The sequence below is a fragment of the Lynx canadensis genome, chromosome C2, assembly GCF_007474595.2.
Source record: "Lynx canadensis isolate LIC74 chromosome C2, mLynCan4.pri.v2, whole genome shotgun sequence".
Lineage (NCBI taxonomy): Eukaryota > Metazoa > Chordata > Mammalia > Carnivora > Felidae > Lynx > Lynx canadensis.
The window spans coordinates 13264843-13287463 of NC_044311.2; the positions used below are offsets into that span (position 1 = coordinate 13264843).

Below are 22621 nucleotides of genomic sequence, written 5' to 3' on the forward strand. Positions count from 1 at the left end.
CACAATTGGTGGCAATCAATGATGCAAAGTATAAATGTTATTTTTTACACAGATTTCAAGCCTATACATAACCAATGCTTGAACTTGATATCAAACCTTTTATTTGATAATTGCATATTCAAAGCTAACTCAGTATGACTTGTCTTACATTATCCTCCCACATTAGAGAAAAACCACAAAGAACCTGACCACTATCTAAGGCATAACAGCTTCCCTAGGACTTCTTTGGTTTATGTAACATAGTGGATGCTTAGTTACATACGAGTATAGTGATTTCACTTCAAGCTTCTTTTAGTGAAATTACATTTTATTAAATTTACACTTTATGGCAAATCTTTAGATAATGGTTTTTAAAATTCTCTTAGGGATGTAAGTATCTCAAATATTTTGCCTCCGTCTCCACACACACAAGCACACAGATGTAAGGACATGCATGTGTAACTACGTATATATAATAAATATATAAGTAAATACATTAATATATAATAACATGTATGGGTGTACATCCATTTCACCTGGAGTTATTCTCATTTGATTCAAAACAATGATTAGACGTTGAAATAGACTTTCATACGAGAAATTTTGCTTCTTAAGTTTTTCTTTAGTCAGGAAAAAATTTGCAAACCATTTATCTGATAAGGGGTTAATAGCCCAAATATATAACAAACTCATTCAACTCAGAAACAAACACACAAAGAACCCTATTAAAAAATGGGCAAAGGATCCGAAATTTTTTTTTCCAAAGAAGACACACAAATGGTCAACAAGTATATGAAAAGATGCTCAGCATCACTAACCATCACAGAAATACAAGCCAAAACCACAATGAGATATCACCTCACACCTGTCAGAGCGGCTGTATCAAAAAGATAAGATACAACGAATGCTGATGAGGATCTAGATAAAAGGAACCCCTATATGTTTTGGGGGGAGACGTAATTTAGTACAGCCATTACGAAAAGTAGCGTGGAGGTTCTTCAAAAACTAAAAACAGAGCTATTGTATGATCTAGCAATCCCTCTTCTGGGTGTGCGTCCAAAGGTTATGAAACCAGTACCTCAAAGAGACAACTGCAACCCATGTTCATTGCGGCATTATTCACAATAGCCAAAATATGAAAAATACCTTAAGTGTTCATCAACAAATGAATAAAGAAATTGTAGTATACAAATACAATGGAATATTATTCAGGCTTAAAAATAGAAGACATCTTGCCATTTGTAACAACATAGATGAATCTGGAGGACATGATGCTAAATGAAATAAGCTAGCCACACAAAGAAAAAGCAAAGAAAACAATGATCTCACTAGTATGAGGAATCTAAAAATCCCAAATATTTAGGGGCAGAGAGCGATTATCAGAGACAAAACATTGGGGGAAATGGGAGATGTTTGTCTAGGGGTACAAAGCGGCTGCTGTGTAGGAAGAACGTGTCTAGAGATCTAATGTACAGCATAATGATCATAGTTAATACAGTACTGAATATTGGAAAATTTGTAAGTAGACTTCAGGTGATCTCTTCACACACACACAAAATTACTATGTGAGGAGATGGATGATATGTTAATTAGCTTGACATAGTAATTGGTTTACTACATATAGGTCAAATCATCATAGTGTCAAATGAATATATACACTTTCTATTTTGAAAAATAAAATTAAGGGCACCTGGATGGCTCAGTCAGTTAAGCGTCTAACTTTGGCTCAGCTCCTGATCTCACGATTCATGAGTTTGAGCCCCGGGTCAGGCTCTCTGCTGTCAGCACAGAGCCCACTTTGAATCCTTGGTCTCCCTCTCTCTCTGCCCCTCCCGCACCTCAAAAATTAATATTTTAAAAAATAATAATAAATAAAATTGAAAAAGTTTCCTCTAGTCAAATCAGTAGCAATTTCATCATCTGTTTTTAATGAAAATATACAGAATTAGCCATCATTTCTTTAAATGTGATATATGAAATCAAAGATTTTCCGATCCTTAACCCCTTGTCACTCAAAAATACCTCATGAAATCCCTTGAGAAACTTTTTTAATAGTATTGTTTTAAAAAGCCTCTAAATTCGCCTCACAAAATTCTCTTTTTGAGAAAAACATTTTTCCTTTCATTCATTCCTTCAATGATAAGGTATACTTTCCACTTCACTTATCTATTGTAATAGAAGTACCCCAAAGACATAAATTCCAAGGTGCCTCAGAGTATGTTTCTCTTGGAATTTTATCACGCGACTTCGGTACAGTCTCAAATGTGGTTATTTTCCACATCGTCCTTAAGCCCAAAGCTCAGTATGTTCTTTAACACTGCTTCCCTCAAATCTTTTGTTTCAGCTCCTGCTTTTCACATAGTGGACAAGCCCTGAGAATGTAAACCGCTGTGATATCAGCAACATCTTATTATTTCTTCTTGAGAGAAACTGTATCTTTGTCAGTATCATAGGGAGGTATTCCAAAGATGCTTCGTGAACACAGGTTTCTTCCAAAGGGCTGACGTAAGCTGAATGGCCAATAGGTCTACCTGGATGTCTAGTAATTAAAATGAGCTGCCCTTTTCCTAAGAGAAGTAGTTCAAATTAAATGCAGACCCGGCCTTTTCTCTCATTCCACAGCACGGGAGGAAAAGACGCCAGTGTTTAAAATGATCATATGAAATAGAGACATTGTATCACCAACATTTTACAGATAAAGAGACACTTGAGCTGACTTAGAGCCACTCGCAGAACCGTAATAAATGATACATTCACCTTTCAAATTCAATTTGCGTTTTTAGAGTTCTAGGATTTTTTTTTAGCCATATGCATAAGTTTTTCTCTTTCATACCCCAGGGTTCTCATTTCTTTACTAAAGGAGAGAGAAAAAAATAGCTATTTTAATAGCAACATGAATAACCAATGAGTCAGTAAGAACAGTGACAAGGATCAAATCAGATGATGATTGACCTTACCCTAAATTAAATATGCCTTCACTGTGATTTCAAAACTAAGAAAGCAAGAATCTTTAGGCTTTCTTTTTCTTTTTACCTCTGAACTTGTGACATGATGGAGTGAACAACATAACAAAGGGTAAATAAAGAACCTATTTTTTTCAGGGTTTTTTTTCAGAACCTGTTCAACTCAGAATGAATTCCACCACCTGCTACTGTGTCAGAATGTGTTTGTCCTCAAAGACATAAGGTTTGTAGGCGTTGAAAAATCCTAAGGACTATCATATAGCCACTACCAAAATGTATGAAAGAAACATCCTTTAAGTACTTACACTTTCTGCTATGAACAAAGCCAGGCTCAATAAATATGTGTTAATTCACAAAATACACATTCCTTGAACATTTTAAAGGTACTCAGAATTGCATTAAATCATGTAAGATATGTAGCAGCTCTAGACAGTACGGTTCCAATGAGAAGAAATCCAAGTCCAAGGCCACAAGAAAACTTACCTGATGTACCAGATACATTACAAACATGGTTCCACATAACTGTGAAAAATACTTTTTTCATTGTAAGGTAACTTCATTTGACAACTGAGGAAACGGATGTTTAGAAATGTTACGTAACTTGTCCATGAGAACTAAAATTACTACTTGGAGATTTTCTCAGTATATACCTCATTTGGAAAATCCCTCAAGAACTAAGTGGGGTTTCTTTTGGAAGACCTACGTATTTTGAAATCCTATATTTATTTATAGGGTATTACAAGCTTACATTTATTTTAATAAACTGGACAAACACATATATTTTCCATTATAGATTATATTTTGCACATTATTTAAAATGTATTACCATTTTTTATTTTGCATATCCTTAGGAAATCATTGAATGAAAACAGAAATTCAAATAAGGGATAATTCCACCTCATAAAATAAATATTCTCAGTTAAAATGCTTATTTTTAAAGAGTAACTCTAGGAAATTTGTGTATGGGTATGCCTTTGGTACCCCTGTTTTTTTTTTTTTCTTTCAGAACTATAGAACATATACCCCTCCACGTTTATTCTTTCCATTGATGCAACATCAAAGGCTCTCAAAGAGAAAGTCTCTGGAATCTAAGTAACTACTCTGAACTGTACTATTTCCTCAATAACTTAGCAACAGAAAATAAGTCCTGTGAGAACCCTGAGGAGTTTTATAATCTAGACTATAATTGTAAAAACAAGAGTGATTAGATTGCATAAGATCTTTGACTCCAGATTTTGCTTAGAGGTGATAGTATTGTAAAGTGTTTAAGTAGGAGGGAAAGAGTCTGCTGAGAACTTCTTGAGAAGGTTAACTGAGGAAGAAATAACTGACACAGACTAGCAGAGGTAAAAAAAAGAGAGAGTATTTTATGTTATTAACAAAAGTCGATTTCTAAACATAGGGAATGAAACACAGAAGCAGGAAAGCAAATAGAATATCTGAACAAAAGGATTTCTGTTAAGTTAAAAAGTATGGATTAGTAAAAGTCATGTTCAGGCTATGGGAGGAAGCAATAGGACTGCACCATTTTACATTGAAGCCATTTTAAACTTCACAAAAAAATGTTAATTTTTTTTTGCCAATAATGTAATTTCTGCATGTGCAAAGAATTAGGAAAGTAGGTTATAGTATTAAATGCTGCCAAAAATAATTTTATACTTAAAACAGCAGGATTACCCACTGTATTTAGTATCTGTGGATAGTTTTTCTTTTGCCTACTATGTATATTAACAGTGATTACAAGCAAATGCTGAGTAAATAGACAGCTATAAAAGACCTTTGAAGAAACGTGTAGTTGTATGACTCCCAAACATAAGATAAGTATATATTTTGCTTTACATTATTTCAAAGACTTCTTACACAGAATAACAACAACAACAATAATAATAATAATAATAATAATAATAATAATAATAATAAAGAACTCTCTAAAATACTTAATCTGTTGAATTGAAAATGACAGGATTGGAAGGATTATTTTTAATAGGAGAAAACATCTTTAGTTTTGTTGTCTACATGAGCTAGAGACAACAAATGGAGACCATTTACCTTCAAAGATGTTATTCTTTCCAAACTATGGCTGTAACACAATAAAAATGGGGATTTTCTCAAAAGAGGTCCAGGGCGAAAATGTCATGTAAAACATACCTACAGGGTGATTCTAAGTAAACTTGAGGTACTGACTGAAGTTAGTAAAGTTTCTACACAAACCAACCTTTTCTGAAATGAAAATAAAAGTCAACATCAATACCAAATGAATGTTTATATATATTGTCAATGCCAATATATGTTTATATATTGATTACCTGTGATTGGTAGTAAAATTAATACTGGAATAAATTAAACTTCACAAAAGAAGCTCAGGGAAATATCACACATTTCATTTTCCAAAGGGAAATGCAGTTGTCTAAATACAGATGATTTTGTCTTTTTTTTTTTTTTGTAACCTAATCCTATTATTTGAAAATTGAATAAATGTGTTTTTCAAGTCATTTTGCTTCATGGGCTTCCTGCTCAGTAGACTGTGAGCCCACCTAGGGGAGGTGCCTATTCCTCTCAAAATGTAATTCCTTAGTCTCATACATTTCACAGAACATTTATTTTAGTTTGCACTGATTTGTGGAGATAAGAGGTACTAGAAATGAGGCTTTCCATAGTGTTTAGTTTCTTCCTTTACTTGCTTTGTTTCTATGTGGACAAGCCCAGGGTAGGTATGCTATTTTCTGGAAAGCAAATAGTTCCATTTACACATATACCTTCTACCCAGGTGCATGTCCATAGACAGAGGCCGCCTCACACCCTACAATGACTTTACACAAAAATATGACAATATATAATATCTCCTCCTTCCTCCAGGTTCATCGGATTTAATACAGAAATCCATACTTCCCTCACTTGCTATATAAAAACTCCCTGTCAGTGAATAAGGAAGTAAAGTAAATGATAAATAAATTGAATATTTCCAAATCTGTCCAAGAATATGGCCTTATACTCAGTTACATAGAAATGTGTTTTTTTTAATGTGTAACACAGCCATGAATCTAGAACTGCCAAATGGATTCATTCACACCCCTCCTTGAAACCATTTAAGACGGTTCTATCCCTCTCTATAAAATTAGCAGAGCATGCAGAATTATTTTTCTTACACAAGAAATAACAATTTATGATTCCATTTAATAAAGAATGAATGATGTCCTCCATGGGTGAGTTCAGAACTTTTAGATACTTGTCTTCAACTTTGATTTTAAGGGCCCAATGAAATGTTAAAGGCAACATAAGCTTCCATAAACATAATTCAACCAGCTTGTGACAACAAAGGCAGAAGGGAGTATTTCAAACTCTTAGAAGTTGGTGTGCTTGGCACAGGCTAACTACACTTATATCCTATGGCTATTAGGCCTGGAAACTTTCTATGGAATATCCATTACTCATTCCCTCTGCTCTGAACACATAGCCTGTCAGAAAAATGGTGTGGGGAGGGGTTCAGAGGAAACCAAACTTAAAAAGCAGGAAAAGGCAGAGACAAGTAAATTCATTGAAGATTTACACCATGTTTTCAAGGGCTTCCTTCATTTAATTTTCCCTGACTTTTTAAATTAGCAAATATACTTGACCCGGAGGGAAACACAGGGAGGAAAACAGAAGAACAAACAAACAAACAAACAAACAAAGCCCTGCGAATCTCTGTGACTTGTACAATAGCTCTTATTTGGTCCTTGCATTTGAGTATCTGAATGAACTGTGGTCTGCTTTTCATTACTCTCCATCTGGAGCTGTTGCCTGCTTTGTTCAGCAATTTCTGGTCATTTTGGCCTGACGGTGACTGTTGTGTTTTATGTTGCCATATTTTACAGAATGAAAGCTGCCACAGCCACCACCCAAGAAAGAACAATCTTGAAAACGAGAGGTTATGTTGAAAGGGTTCTCCTTGACCCCTTCTGGAATAGAGAGTAAGCACTATTCTCTGGGCCTGCCTACTGTTTGTAACTTCAGGGTGTGAGTGGGATACAAGTAGGGAACAAAAGCCTTTCTTTCAGATACTAAGATAGGGTAAGCATCTAACATTGGGCTAATACATCAAGGTTCATTTGGATGCTTTTTCTTTTCATCTCCAAGGAGACTGGGGCATTTACTTCCTCACACCCCACTAAATACTAACTTGCATGTAAATATGCTGCTTGTGTAACAGCTCGTGAAAAATTGAACTCATATCATATCTTTAAAAGCAAAAATAAATAAATCCTGTCTTCCTAATATTTGGTTTTAATTGCATAGCCTTAGTCTGGAGGCAAAGTTGCAAATGATTCGGAAGGAAGTGTCTCAGAGAAGACCAAATCCAATTTGCATTCTCTAATGACAAGCTCCATGCTGTTAGTGATTTTGTTTGAAAAAGCCAGCTCATCCTTTCCATCTCCTTCCTTGAGAAAGCCATGGTCAAGAAGAACTCAATTTCTGCGCATTATGAAAAACAAAAACAAAAACCAAAACCATAGCATTCTCTCCCAATCCATTGCTATTATCATCTGACATTATTTTACAAAAAACAAAGAAACATATAGTCGTAGGCTACCAGTAATTCACAAAAAGAACTATCAAATATATATAACTGAAACCAGATCATTGTTTCCAAGAGTTGTTTTTTGTTTGTTTTGTTTGTTTTGCCTGAAAAGGCAACAAATTTGGAGAAACATAAAATAATAATCTATCACCCATATTCCCACCACCTTAAGACATTTTTTTTTTTTACTATTTCTAGTATTTCATACCACAGCTGACACCAGGTATCATTGAGTGCTATCCATGTATACCTCATTTAATCATCAACTCAGGCCCTATTATTATCATCATTTTATAGATGGGGAATTGAGGCACCCAGCAAAGTTGAGTCATTTACCACAGGTGGCGCAGCTACTAAGTGGAGAGGCGGTGTTCAAAGCAGGCCCTGGCTTCCCCACAGACATAAAGATAAGGAATACTTAGTCTCAAATATTTACTTTGCTCCATATGTATTTTATACATTATTTTGTATTCCTCCATATTCATGTAACTTCCTATAATCACTATGTTCATAATCTGACATAGTTTAAGTCTTCTTTCCTATCATTGTAATGCTTGGATCAGTTGTATACGCTCCATAAGCTAGAATTGGGAGGTTGCCTGTATTTGTCCCAAGATAGAGAATGAAAGAGGGCCAAGCACGTGCATATTTATACATTCTTTAAAAATCTGTTTGAATACAATATGTGGGACAACAGTCTCCTTGTAATTACTAGTATCAATAATATTCCCTTTATCGTTCTTTCAACACTGACTTTTTAAAAAGACTCTACCAATTTCCGATGATACTAGTGAAGACGGGTGAACCAGGGACACAGGAAGCAGAATTGGAAGGCCTGCGTGAAATAACCTCGGCTTCCTGAGTGCATATAAGCTATCATTACTTTCATTTGCACGCTCCCAACTGTTTCCTAACTCACCCTGAGGACACTGCTCCTTTGTAGCCCTGTCGACTTTTCTTTTTCCTTCTAATACCTCTTCTCCCAGTGGATTATAGTGAGGAGTCCTCCTTGCTCCTATGTCCATCTGGTTTCCCTCCTACCTAAATCTCCAGTTTAGAATCCTCCATCACAAAATTTTATAACCAGTGAATCTTCATTTTCACTATGGTCTACAGATGCCCAGTATCATTGCTCACACCTTCTGGTTTACTTTCCCCAAAACTATGCCTGCTTCAATTCTTGGCGATTTCAATAAATATTTAGATGGTTGTTTCAACGTCTCGTTTATTCAGTTCTTTGAACTGCTCAACGATGTCACATCTTCCTCCCAACCTCAGAAATGTGCTCCCACGTTATCATTAACAACTATAAATAATTTTCCATAAATATAATTGCTGCCTCTTCCCAACTGCATGTAGTTTGTACGGGTGACCATTTCAAGGGCCAGAAGGAATACTCTAAATAGGACTCAGAATACCATTAAAATAGTATTTTTCCTCAAACATGAAAGTGACAGTAGTATCTTTCTGACCATGAGTGCTTAACTTTTAGGATACCCACCTCCACGTGCTTGATGAAGGTTGTAATTCAGAATCCCTACTGTTAACCCACAGACTCCAAATGCTGAGGCCAGAAAAGGCAACTGGAGACTTCTATCCGTATTATGTATAATGACCACATATTAACTCTACCTTTTTCACACCACCCTCAAGGCAAAAGGTCTAACAGCCCTCTGCCCTCCCATGAAGTCATCTTTAGCTGCCCTTTTATTAAATGATCTTCCTAGGTGGTTCCATGGTTCCCTCTTCCTTCCTTCCTTTCTCTCTCCTTTTCCTCCCTCCCTCCCTCCCTCCTTCATCTCCTTCTGTATTTATTAGTGCTTATTATGAGACCAGGAGTCCCCAAACTACTTTTTAAATGCATATCACAATGAATAAAAATATTTTGTATCAGCAAACCCAAAATTTACACATTTATATGTATAAAACATATGCATTTGTAAAATTAACTAATATGTTCTACACCAAACAGAGAGAGTTGATCTAAAAACAAAGAGAGATATATTCTAACATTTCCTTCTAGCATCCCCAGCTGAGAGTTTAGCATTGCTCTACAACACCTCACTTTGAAGATAAACTTTCTAGATTACACAGGTCCTGTCTTCATTGAGTTTAAGTCTCTTTGGAGGAAGAGACAGAGAATGAGGGAAAAAGAATTAAATAAGTAGTTACAAGAAAATGTGGACAGGTGTGTTAGGAGTTTCCATTCTAGTTATGTGGGTCTGCTCAACTACATTCTGAAACTCTTTCTTTCAAACACAGACCTTTCCCACGCCCATCCATTCTGACTTGCCTTTATAAACTTTATTCCCCCAAAAGGAATCTCCACCTCCTCCTCTCACAGTTTTTTATGTATATCTCCAGTATAGATACCTCCGTTATACTTTCAGGTACTTTAGGCTGATACGCTGACTCTAATAAGTATGTTACGATTCGTTTCTTCATTTTCTTGTTGGTTTCCTTTTCAAATTGAACTATTAGATGACAGAAACCATATCTTACTATTTTTCGTCTTGTAGTACCTAAGCACCTAGCACATTTGTGACTTTACGGGAGACGTGGAATGCTGTTTGTTTGTTTTTTAATTGCTGAATAGAACCTGAATACTGTCACCCAGATAGGCTGGGAAATATCTTCAGCGTATGAGTGCCTATTCCTAAAACATATGCACATTATATCTGTATGTGAAATAGAGGCAGTGTTTAGAATGATCGTGGCTCTACCATACTTCTGGTATTATAAGAAAGACTGGATTACAGGAACAACAAATAACATATGTTACAAGAAGCATTCCAATTTCCTAGTAAGAACTGAGTCATGCGAGAGAGACCATACAGATTTCACAAATAATATAAAATGCAACTCATGAAAGAGTATGGGATTCCCAGACATGAGGAGACATGAGTCACAGATATAGTCAAATAACTTCAGAAATGTTTGCAGGGGGGAAAAAAGCCTTAATGAGATGCCAACTCAGATCCCGAGAGATGCTGACAGCAGAAGCTTAGACACAATGGGCCCATCAGTAAATTCATTCCTAGTCAACCAATGTCACTAAAGCTTTAAGGAACAGATAAATTAAAACGTGCTTTGCATGGGGAAGTTCTCCCCAGAGTTCCTCATTTTTATATAGGAAATCAATTTGCATCACTGATGATATCATTCAAATCAGACAACCCCAAGTTGTTAAGAGGTAATTTAGTTTTACGCTGAAGCAATTTGATACTTGTTCTGATTTGTGATTTTCATTTTGTTTGTTAATGAAAAAAATTAATGAACAATGTTACTAGAAATACGACTCATCAAAGCCTTGGCATTATTAAAGAGGTTTGCCATATTCTGTACATCGTGATCATTGTGCAGCTGGTGTCTGGACTTCTGCCTTAAAGGAGACATCAATGGAACAGGCTAGGCAAGAGCCCAGGGTATAGATGCCCTTACACATACCTTTGCACTGATTTGTGTTTTTGTCCAGAATTGCCTTTGTGGATACAATTTTTCCATACCTGACAAAGAGAGAGAGAGAAATTCCACGTTATTATAGCCCAATGAAGACGCTTAAAATACCTTAAAGAACGTCGGTGCACACACAATTGAGCAGGAATAAACCAAGAAAACAAGCACTGTACTCCCATTTCACACCTGGATGATCACTTTTCACCAGTTCTTCTTTATAACTTGAGAATGTGCTTCCCTACGTAATCACTGGGTTGAGCCTTCAAAAATAAACCCGTCAGCCTGTCATAGGTGGCTGAAAGGGGGTTGTATGTGATTGTGATCAAAGTAAATCACACTGTGGATTTCTGGAGAAAAGCACAGACCTTGGCCCCAGCTTGAACAGGGCTTACATCCAGCTCTGGCACTCACCTAGCGTTGTAACACTGAGCAGTTCAACACAACTTCTCCAAACTGGTTGTTGTTTTTTTTTGTTTTTTTTTTCATCTGTAAAAATGAGAATTGTAATACTTCCCTTTCAGGATTTGGGAGAGGGTTAAATTGAAAGATTAAGAGTTTCTAGCAGTGCTCCTAAGATAAATAGGATTTTTTTTGTTTCTAAAAATATATAGTGTGAGTTGAGACTAAAGACTGAATTTTGAATTCTCAATACCTGCCACCATATGTAATAGGAGCTCAATAAATGTTTGCTATAAACAAATGAATGATACAGGTAATCCAATGGTACTTCATACAACAATGAAGTTTCTACCAGAAATACATATAAGCATATTCATTATCCTATCATCTCTTGCAGAAGACCTAGTTTAGGTTTCATTTTTTAAAAGGTGGTTAATATGGAGAATGAAATTCAATCTCTTTAAGCCTGTTTCCTGAGGCATAAATGATAGAACCAAAGAAGATGGCTTCTAAAAGCCTGTCTTTCTTAGGGGAAGGAAAAAAAAAAAAAAAGAGGTTAGAGTGGGAAAGAGCCAAAGCATAAGAGACTGTTAAAAACTGAGAACAAACTGAGGGTGGATGGGGGGTGGGAGGGAGGGGAGGGTGGGTGATGGGTATTGAGGAGGGCACCTTCTGGGATGAGCACTGGGTGTTGTATGGAAACCAATTTGTCAATAGATTTCATATATATAAAAAATAAATAAATAAATAAATAAAAGCCTGTCTTTCTTTAGGATTCTATAAAGGATGCTTCTCAATAATCATACTAACATGCAGAAATTATAATGCAAATTTAAGCAACAAGTTTACTATCTACTCATTTTCATGTTCAAGATTTCAGCCATGTCACAAAATATTTGGCAAGTTTTCTTGTAATTCTGTGTTCCTAAGCAAGTGTGAGAATATAGGACAAATAGTAAATATCCCATGGAGTAATAAACTAGGTTCCCCCTCACCACTGTTTCTTTTGCATTTATAATCCCCTCTTATTAGGTCATTAACTCCTTGCAGTATTTTGGTGGTTATTTATTAATATTCTAGTGTTGATAATGTCATTGTACTAGAAATGTCTTTGCCTCTTTTCTTTCCCCCAGATGTTTTGACCAAGGATGAATTGAGGGTCCTCTAGAAATTTACAGAATTAATTTCATTATGAAAGCAATACCGCTGATAGCTTTGAAAATCATTCCAGTAGGAGCCAACCTATTAACAGGTCATACTAGGAACTAGAATATACTTAGATGAAGGCGTCTGAGATAATTCCCACCAGTCACTTCCATGCGCGCGGTTAAAGTCAGCCAGACTGGCATGAAGCTGTCCAATAATGAACTGAATAGATTCTGTCATCATAATCCTGACATTTCAGCTACCACTGCATTTTCTACACCACTACAACTATAACTCTATAGTTAACTAAATCAAAGAGAGCATGGCTGAGAGTATCTACTATTATTTTGTAGATATAGAAAGTATAGTCTACAAAATCAGTAATTTGATCAAAATCACATAATTTGTGAAAGGGAGGGAACTGAATATGGGATTCTTAAAATGGGTGCAGTGCTTAACTATTATATCATCTGCCTCCAAAACAGAGAAGCTACATATATCGACTTTTCTAGTTTAATCAACCTTCATGTTTTTGAGAACCCAGGTATTAGACTCCAAGGCAATAGTGGTTAATATGTTGTGGCGACAAACAGCCAAGGCTCACATCTCAGTCCAGCCTGGGTATATCTGATTGGCTAAGTAAGCCTTAGGTATGCTTTGTATCATTTCTCTATAATTCTATAAATCCATCTATTTAAACATTCATTTAGACTATTATGTAAAATTATGTACATCTACGTATAAATATATAAAATGATTACAATAGTATCTAGGGTTGTTTTCAGGGTTAGGTAAGGTTTACATAAATGAGGATAACGGTGGCTGGCACAGAATAAGTACTCATTAAATATTAGCTCTTCTTGCAATTATTTCCTCCCTGTTATCTGCTACATAAAAATGTCTCTAGTCCTTGCATTCTCTGATGTTGATAAGAAATGGAAGGGGTTAAAATTCTGTCCCAAATGACAGCTTAAAACATTACTACATAGACTGTCAAAATCTTACACTAAGAAATTTGGCAGGTAAAATTATTTACTAAAAAGGTAATTTACATTTACCCTTTATATTGTTATTTTTAACGTTAGGGATGACATTACTATGTTCTCACTGTACTTAACCATACAAATACCCCTACAGGTTTAAAGCTTTTGTGTGTTTGGTATGTATTCCTGAAATGTCTATTACTTCAAGTCTATTATGTTTTTTAAAGTTTATTTATTTATTTTGAGAGAGAAAGAGAGAGAGAGAGAAAGAGAGCAAGTGAAGTGCAGAGAGGGAAAGAAAGAATCCCAAGCAGGCTCCACACCATCAGCGCAGAACCCGACTCGGGGCTCGATCTCACAAACCATGAGATCATGACCTGAGCTGAGATCAAGAGTCAGGTACTTAACTGACTGAGTCACCCAGGCACCCCATGCCTATTATTATGTGAGCCTGCTTCCTCCAAAATTCCTCATCTTCCAACCGACCACCCTCCCCCCACCCCCCAACCACCAACCAACACAGTCTCTCCTTCAAGTTGTATTTCAGCCCAAGAATTTCTCTTTTGGGAAAATAACCAGTAAAATAGTGTCATATTTGAACTGTCTTTCAGTCCACAAGGGTTCAAGGTATCTATAACTGCACCTACTAATGACAATTATGCTCGCTAAACTTAGGCTATTCGGGCAAGCAAACATTTGCAAGATTACACGTATCTTTGTGTAGAAAACAAAAAGGGAGAAGAAAGGGAACATTTGCTGAAACTTTGTTTCCACACAAAGCACCATTAATACAGTATGGAAGAAGTAAAAACCAGAGGAAGAAAAAGAATTTAGAACATTTATAACCATCTCACATCAGACACACAAACCCTTAAGACAAAAATACTTCTTAATTGGTTTCTAAAGCTACTCCTGAAAATTTTATATATAAAGTACCTTCCAAATTAAAATTTAGCTCTCTCTTTTAAAAAGGAAATTAAAAATTACTGTATCTCATAGTGAATTACATCTCCCAATGGGACTTTTAGCCTATGGTGTGCATACTGTCCTAGTATAACAATATTACTTGGATGTCTTTCTTTTCCTTCATTAAATGTAGAATATGTAAAAAAAAAAAATAGCTATCTTTTTTTTACAACCAAGAAGGAAAAGAAAAAGAAAAGAAATTATTTCTCATGGAAAGCATCTGTATTTAAAAAAAAATTAATGTTTATTTTTGAGAGAGTGTGTGTCAGCAGGGGAGGGGCAGAGAGAGAGGCAGACACAGAATCCGAAGCGGGCTCCAGGCTCTGAGCTGTCAGCACAGAACCCTATGTGGGGCTTGAACTCACGAACTGTGAGATCATGACTTGAGCCGAAGTCAGACGCTTAACCGAATGAGCCGCCCAGGCGCCCCTAAAGCAACATTTTCCTAAAACGAAATTTTATGTCCCAGTATGCATTATAATATTACTGTAAACGCAAAGTCACTCACTCACACACACACATACACATCAAAAAGCAAATTACGCTATTTCTTGATTTCCCTATTCCTAATTACGCTCCAGGCGAGGCTTTCAATAGTGCCAAATCGCGAAACAATAGGACACAACTGAGCATATCTGACTCAGCCACCAACCTGAATAGAGCTAAAGGAATGTAATTCCTTGGCTCAGTTACAGTATTCTGCATTAACAATTATTTCACAAAGCTGGGATATGCTTTAAACAACAAGAGAAGGTATTTAATGGGCCATTGGTTCCAGTTCGTGTTTGAACTCTCACGATGACAAACAGGTACTTTCTGCATGACTGGTGCTGTATTCTCCATGCTCTGCAAAGTCAACATCTGATGGAGGTAAATAAAGTGTAGACATTTTTTTTAAGACCCAAACCACCGTAAACAGAAAAGCCACCAATGTACTATACCTGTGAAGAATTCTATTCAACTTTTCTTCCTGATCTTTTGTCAAAGTAACTAATGGACTACAGTAAAAACTGCTGTATAGACTAATGATACATTTTTACACACTCTGAAGAAAAAGACCTATGTCTGCGGCAAAAGGTATTTCCAAAAGTAAATTATTTCATTTATTTCCTCTTCCTCTTCTTTGGGTTTAGAGAAGACTGTTAGTATTCATAAAGTCTTTCTTTATGACATCCCTGAGTAGAAAGCAGAATCTGGTATACAGAGAAAAATATTATTTACCTAGAATTATTATAAAAATTTTAATTTGTAAAATTAAGTTATTTTTTAAATATAAATTCTATTTTAAAATATAAAGGAATTATATCTCTAGAAAGAGGCTATTTCAAGAAGATGCCTGGAAATAGACAGCTGAGCACTGACACCATGTGCATTCTGGCTCCAGAAGCTTTCAGACAAATCCGATCCATTTTTCCATGCTTTCATTTCATACAGCTAGAAGAGATACAAGATTATCCACAGTCAACTTCCTCCAGGGGGTTCAACTTCTTGAGGGAAGCACATAAACGAAGTGAGCACATTCAGTATCTTCTCTTGGCCAATGTGTGAAGCCCCTAATTCACGGTGCTAGGATGCTTTTGGACATAAGATATGTGACTCCATACAATAATATCTGCATATTCAACAGGTATCGTGAGTGCCCACACATTCTCCAAATCCAGCCATGTCCCAAGGAACATGTTCTTTCTATTCTAAGAGGACTCTGTAAAACAGTAGTCATTCCACAGTAACGGTCCCCTGATTGTATTTTATGTATTCATAACTGAGTGTTATATATTTATGTATGTGTTGTCTATTAACTCACTTTTACTATAGCTTGTCAACTCAAGTTTTACATTTAATTTTTTAAAGAATACTCAATTCTTTCTGGCATCTACTCTTATTCTTAAACAGCATTTGGGTCAAACTATTTGTTGATACACTTGATTATTCCACAGGCAACCCTAATTTGAACTAATAGCATTTTTTATTTTCCAAAGTTGAAAAGAAAATAGAGCTATTATGGGTCTACTCCTCGTGCATTATGAAGACATCAAATTGGTGGGATCTTTCTATAAAGAATTTATTTTTAAATCCTTTTGCTGAATCACCCACTGTGTATATTAATTCAAAAAAATACAGGCAAAGACTGAAAATAGAGTCTCCACAGTCAATTAACTCCCAGCTAACTCATTTTTCACGTGCCTTCTGTATTGATACCAGACTCGAAAAAGGTACTGCATTTATTTAATGGATGAAACATTATCCTTTCAGAAAATGTGGCTGTTTGTCTACTTCTTGATGGTTCATTCATTATTTGGCATTTAGGGATGCTAATGGAGTATATCTATGGCTTTAGGGATCCAGGAGGAATGTGGTGGGGCTATGCATTTGACGGGCCACGTCAACCAGGTTTCATCTACAAAAGAAGTCCACAACTCAATAATATTCTGAAGCCTTAGAAAGTTCAATCTACCATCGAGAGGCCAATGCCAGCAATAACTGAGTCAGGCTGAACTATGTCCCCTCAAAACTCATGTGTTGAAGTCTTAACCCCCAGTACCACAGAATGTAACCCGTATTTAGACAGAGAGCCTTTAAAGATATAATAAAGGCAAAGCAAGGTCATTTGGGTATCCTATGACTGGTATCCTCATAGATTAGGACAAAGATAGGCACAAAGGAGAGACCACGTGAGGACAAAGGGAAAAGATGGCCATTTGTAAGCCAAAGGAGAGAGCCTTGAAAGAAACAACCCACCAACATCTGGATCTCCTACTTCTCACTTCCAGAATTGAGAAAACAAATTTCTGTCATTTAAGCCACGCAGTGTGTAGTATTTTGTTACGGTAGCCCCAGAAAATTTATATAATAATGTCTTCTCCAAACCCTGGAAAGCTTTGGAAAAGGCTTGAAATGAGAATATTTAGACCACTCTACTCCTTTAAAATCCTTTGCTCAATGATTTTGTAGTTGGTCCCTCCAAGCCCTAACCTAACACTTCAAACTCTTTGTCTCCCAACATATGTGTGGATAACAGAGGCCAAGAAGTATCCCAGCATCAGCTAGTGCAGGGAACTAATAATCTAGAACCCGGTTCTTGGCCTTGTAGTCTGGGCATTCTTCTCCTCCCCTCCCTTCCCCAACCCAGAGATAATAAAATTCCTGCTTGAATCATGGATCTATACCAAGGAGATTTCACAAGTCCATTGTGCAAACTAAAACGTCATTTATTAACTAATAACATGAGAATAACACATTAGAAAGAACACAAAATAAGACTCTCTAGCTGGGAAAACTGAAGAAAACATCTCAGAAGAGGAAGCGTTTAAAGAAAGGGCAATGCTTTGGCAATCAAGCTTTTTATACTTCTTAGGGATAATAAAAGAAATTCTAAAAAAGAGTTTTAATTTCTACATCAGTGTATTATTTAGTAAATTACTATTTTCACACTACAAACAGTTTCACCAAAATTCTATGGCTATAACACTACATTTACAATCTGACCGACTCTAACACAACGGTCCTAAAGGAAGGTTAACATGCACCAGAGTTTCTTGGAGGGCTTATTAACACAGAGACTGCTGGCACTACTCCCCAAAATACTGATTCAGTAGGTACAAGATGGGTCTAAAGAATCCGCATTCCTAACAATCCCAGGTGACGCCAGGTGACGCCAATACAACTAGACAGTCTTTTGAAAACCACCACTTCAAGAGAATGGCACACTAACAGCAAAGCACGTGTGGTTTATTCTCTGCAAGACTCCAGAGACTAAGGGAGCTTTCTGCAGACATGGAAAACGACTTTCAAAACTGCAAACATTTGCTTTTGATAAAATGATAGCCCATGTTTAAAAGACAGAACAAAATTTTTTCAGAGTTTTTGCTTGTATACATATATATGTTATATATATATATATATATACACACATGTATATATACGTATAATACATATATATGTATATATATACACATGTACACATACATATAATATACACACACACAGACATACACACACACATATATATTTGGAATTTTTTCAGGTACTTTTTAGAAAGAAGGTCCAAAGAAAACACATGGGAAATGTCTATGTTAACTCTCTTCCTTCACCTAAAATAACTAGTGGCTAATCAGTAGTTTGATTGAATTACAGTGCTAATTTAGTAAGAGAACTGGCAGATAATGATTAGAACTGTTTAGTGCTTTTGCTAATTACAAATGGTTGTAAACCCAGAAAAGATATACCAGACCAACAATGAATACTTTCAAATTCTAAAATAAAACAAAACAAAATCATTAAGCTCCTGGTTCTTAGAGTTAGTAACTCTTGCGCAATGCTTCAGATGACATATTTACATTAAATATTTAGGGTATATACCCTACCTTCTTGGTGAAAACTTGTGAAAAAGTGGTTTCCATGCAAGCAGGATTGAAATGACATCTTTTGGGTACTTTCTGCAACCGATCATAGCACATTTCAGCATGTTTAACATCCTTTAACATTTGGTCTGCTAATGTGGAAAGACAATGGGCTTTTGTCTAATTAATATGGACTTAAATATGAACTCCACAACCCATATGATGTGGAAAAAATTACTCAATGGTTCTGCGCCTCAGTTTTCCTGATCTGTATAACACAATCACTAATATCTGCTTTTAATAGTGACTGTAAAGATGAAATAAAGTAGTATTAAAATACCTAGTACAGGGGTGCCTGGGTGGCTCAGTCGGTTAAGCGTCCGACTTCGGCTCAGGTCACGATCTCGCGGTCCGTGAGTTCGAGCCCCGCGTCGGGCTCTGGGCTGATGGCTCAGAGCCTGGAGCCTGCTTCCGATTCTGTGTCTCCCTCTCTCTCTGCCCCTCCCCCGTTCATGCTCTGTCTCTCTCTGTCTCAAAAATAAATAAACGTTAAAAAAAATTAAAAAAAAATTCCTAGTACAATATGTGGCATGTTGACATTCCTTCTGTTCCCTTACTAAATCCTGCTTTCTGCTTTGTTACCTACATACTTACTATATAGCATAAAAACGATAACTTGGATAACATCTCTCTGGGTGTTTTGTGTGCTTTTGTTGTTGTTTCAAGGGAACTCTATGCCACGTGTGGGGCACAAATTCAGGACCCTGTAATCAAGAGTCACATGCTGTACTGACCGAGCCATCCAGGTGCCCCTTGGATACTCTCTCTTGACTCTTTGATAAAGCCAACATGGTCAGGTTAAATGCTGCTGAAGCCCCCTTAGGAAGCACATGTGTTAGCATTCACATGGCTTGTCATTTATATTCTGAGTCAATTCACAATTTCTTCTTCACTTGCTCATTCTCCTCCTCGCAATACCTAATGACTTGCTTCACCCACACTCCAGTCCCAGCCGTGTCAATGCTGCCTCCATTACCTCCTCAAAGGCTTTGCCTTCTAACCTTCCCACCATTGTACTTACTCTACCACCCCTTAACCTTGGCATTCCCTGCTTGTCACTGCTGTTAGCTCCTAGTTTGTTCATGTGCAGTTGACTGTGAACAGTACTCCACTCCTTGTGCTATTTTGTCTTCAAGAACTCAATCCAAGTCGCAAGGTCTTCTCTACGTGGTTTTTAGATTTGAGATTTTAAACACCTCCTTTATCAGAACAAAAGCCGTCTTGTCAGGAATTTGGGGGTTCCCCTTTAAAACCTCTCTTGGGGCGCCTGGGTGGCTCAGTCGGTTGGGCGTCCGACTTCGGCTCAGGTCATGATCTCGCGGTCCGTGAGTTTGAGCCCCGCGTCGGGCTCTGTGCTGACGGCTGGGAGCCTGGAGCCTGTTACAGATTCTGTGTCTCCCTCTCTCTCTGCCCCTCCCCTGCTCATGCTCTGTCTCTCTCTGTCTCAAAAATAAATAAATGTTAAAAAAAATTTTTTTAAATAAATAAATAAATAAATAAATAAATAAATAAATAAAAATAAATAAACGAAACCTCTCTAATTTTCATCCTGATGTGTTCTATCTGGTTGACACTCATTTCTGTAGCACCTTCAATGGGTCAGCCCCTGTTCTGAGCTCTTTAGATATATCCACTCTTGTCAATCATCACGACAGCCTCATGAGAGAGGCTCTACCACTACCTATGGTTTATAGATGAGGACACAGAGACAGAGACACCTAAGTAACTTCTCCAAGGTCACATGACTAGGAAGCAGCAAAAGCAGAATCAAATCCCAGGCAGCCTGATGTCAGAGCACACAGTCTGCCAACACTTCAATCTGCTGTCTCTCAGTTCCAGTGCTTCCTATCCTCTCTCAAGATAGCCTCACTCCTCCTGTTCTCTCCTCCAACTCCCATTCATCCCTGCCACACCTTTCTCTGGCCTGTTTCCCTATATATCACCTATGTTTTTCTGAAACTTAACCTTCTTCCAGAGCCAAGGCTCTTTCCCCTCTGCCTTCCCTTGAACATTTGCAGATCCTCTCCTTCTACATACAGGCTATAATCAGGTTTCTCTCTTTGCATTTCTTGCCAGACCTTTCTGAAATGATTGCTCTGCTCGTGCTACCTCTTTCTGTTAATTATCTATTTTTTTGTTTTACTTAACTCCTAAATACTGGCTTTTATCTACTGAGACAGAACTTTGAAAACTAACTAGTAACTTCTTAATAAATAAAATTACTGTTATCATCATCCTTGACTTCTCACTATCATTTAGCTTTTTGGGGGGGGGGGCGGATATAATTTAGCCCTCTTAAATACCTTCCTCTTGAAATATTCGTTTCTTGGGTCCAATACATTACATTGACTTGGTTCTTATCTTCCTTTCTTGCAGACAGTTGTCCCTTGATTTACCTTCTTCACTTTCTCCCTCTCCCACTCCAGGTTCCTAAAAGTGGGTGTACCTCATGCTTACCCCTCAGCCTACTTGTATGTTGGTGCTACAGTATACGCTGCGCTGGTAATTCTCAAAAATAGCATGCATCAGAAGAGTCTGTATGGCTTTTTATAACTCTGGGCCCCAACCTCAGAGTTTCCAATTCAGCTTCTCTGGAATTGTGTTGCGATCAGGCACAAGAATTTGAATGTCTTAACACTGAAACCTCAGCAGAGACTCTGCAATTAGAGCCATTTGATTTTCCCCGTTGGGTGTTAAATGGTCATCTCAAATGACACAACATATTCTGTTTTCTCCCTACTCTGAAAACATTTCTAGGGAAAAAGCAAGCGAGGTAGCAAACTGTTCACAGGGTAGAGATTACAGAGAACTGGAGATCTCTAGCCCGGAGTGAAGGAGCATCTGGTTTTCATCTGCAGCCATTGTTACCATGAAGGAGTATGATCCTGATGTTGCTAGGCGTCCTGATTTTTTTTGAAAGAAACCTGGATTTTCTAGCAAAATTTTTCAAAGTTTAAGTCTCAGCGTTTTTGTAGAAACAATGTGAAAGCCAAATAAAACTGCTCTTGTAGATAGACTTGAACCTGAAGACCATCACTTTGTGATGTTGGCACCAATGTCTTCCAGCCTCTCCCCTCTCTGAATGACACGGGCCCCTCAAGGGTAAACTGCACGCTCTGACTTTCTGGTCTCCTGGCTTTTTTTCCCAAATCTGAATAGTTGTGCTCACAGCCAGTATATAATCACATCATCATCATCATCATCATCATCATCATCATCACCTCCGCCATTATTTATTATTACTGTTATTTTACTGTTGTGTGACATAATCTTCTTGTTCTCTATGAGATTGTCTCTTTAACCAGACCTTGATTTTTCAGGGGTCAGGCTTCTCTGATCGTCTTTAAAATACCCAGTGTAGAGCTTGATGCATAATAATCCTCTCTGAAAAATCTGTTGATTTTTAAGTCACTTTTATGGACCTGCCAGTGTTTTTCTACATCAGAAACACCAATGAATGACGGGACTACCCTTATACACAAACACGTATGTTTCTACCATCAGTTGAGCACCTGCTACATGCCAGCCACTACACAGAATATATTAGCTATTTTATTCCGAATTCTCACAACTACCTAAGAAGTCAATATTAGTATTCTGATTTTTTAAAGATGAAAAGAGAAGGTAGATGTATTAAGCTACTTTCTCAAGCAGACACAGCTATTGAATTATACTGATTACATTTAAATTCAGGTGCATTTGGCTATAAAACCCTTACTCTTTCCTTGATATCGCACTGTCATCAATACATAATGAACAAGCCTGGATACG

At 37.0% G+C, this 22621-nt stretch overlaps 1 protein-coding gene across 3 annotated transcripts in view; it reads right to left on the reverse strand.

The window, feature by feature from the left end:
• The window catches only part of RBMS3 (RNA binding motif single stranded interacting protein 3), a 692670-nt gene that overhangs the window by 478548 nt on the left and 191501 nt on the right, over positions 1 to 22621 (reverse strand). For all 3 annotated transcript variants that reach the window (XM_030329793.1, XM_030329794.1, XM_030329792.1), the window contains exon 3: positions 10948 to 11006. In XM_030329793.1, coding sequence (XP_030185653.1) covers positions 10948 to 11006 — 59 coding nt within the window. The remainder of the gene's footprint in view (positions 1 to 10947; positions 11007 to 22621) is intronic.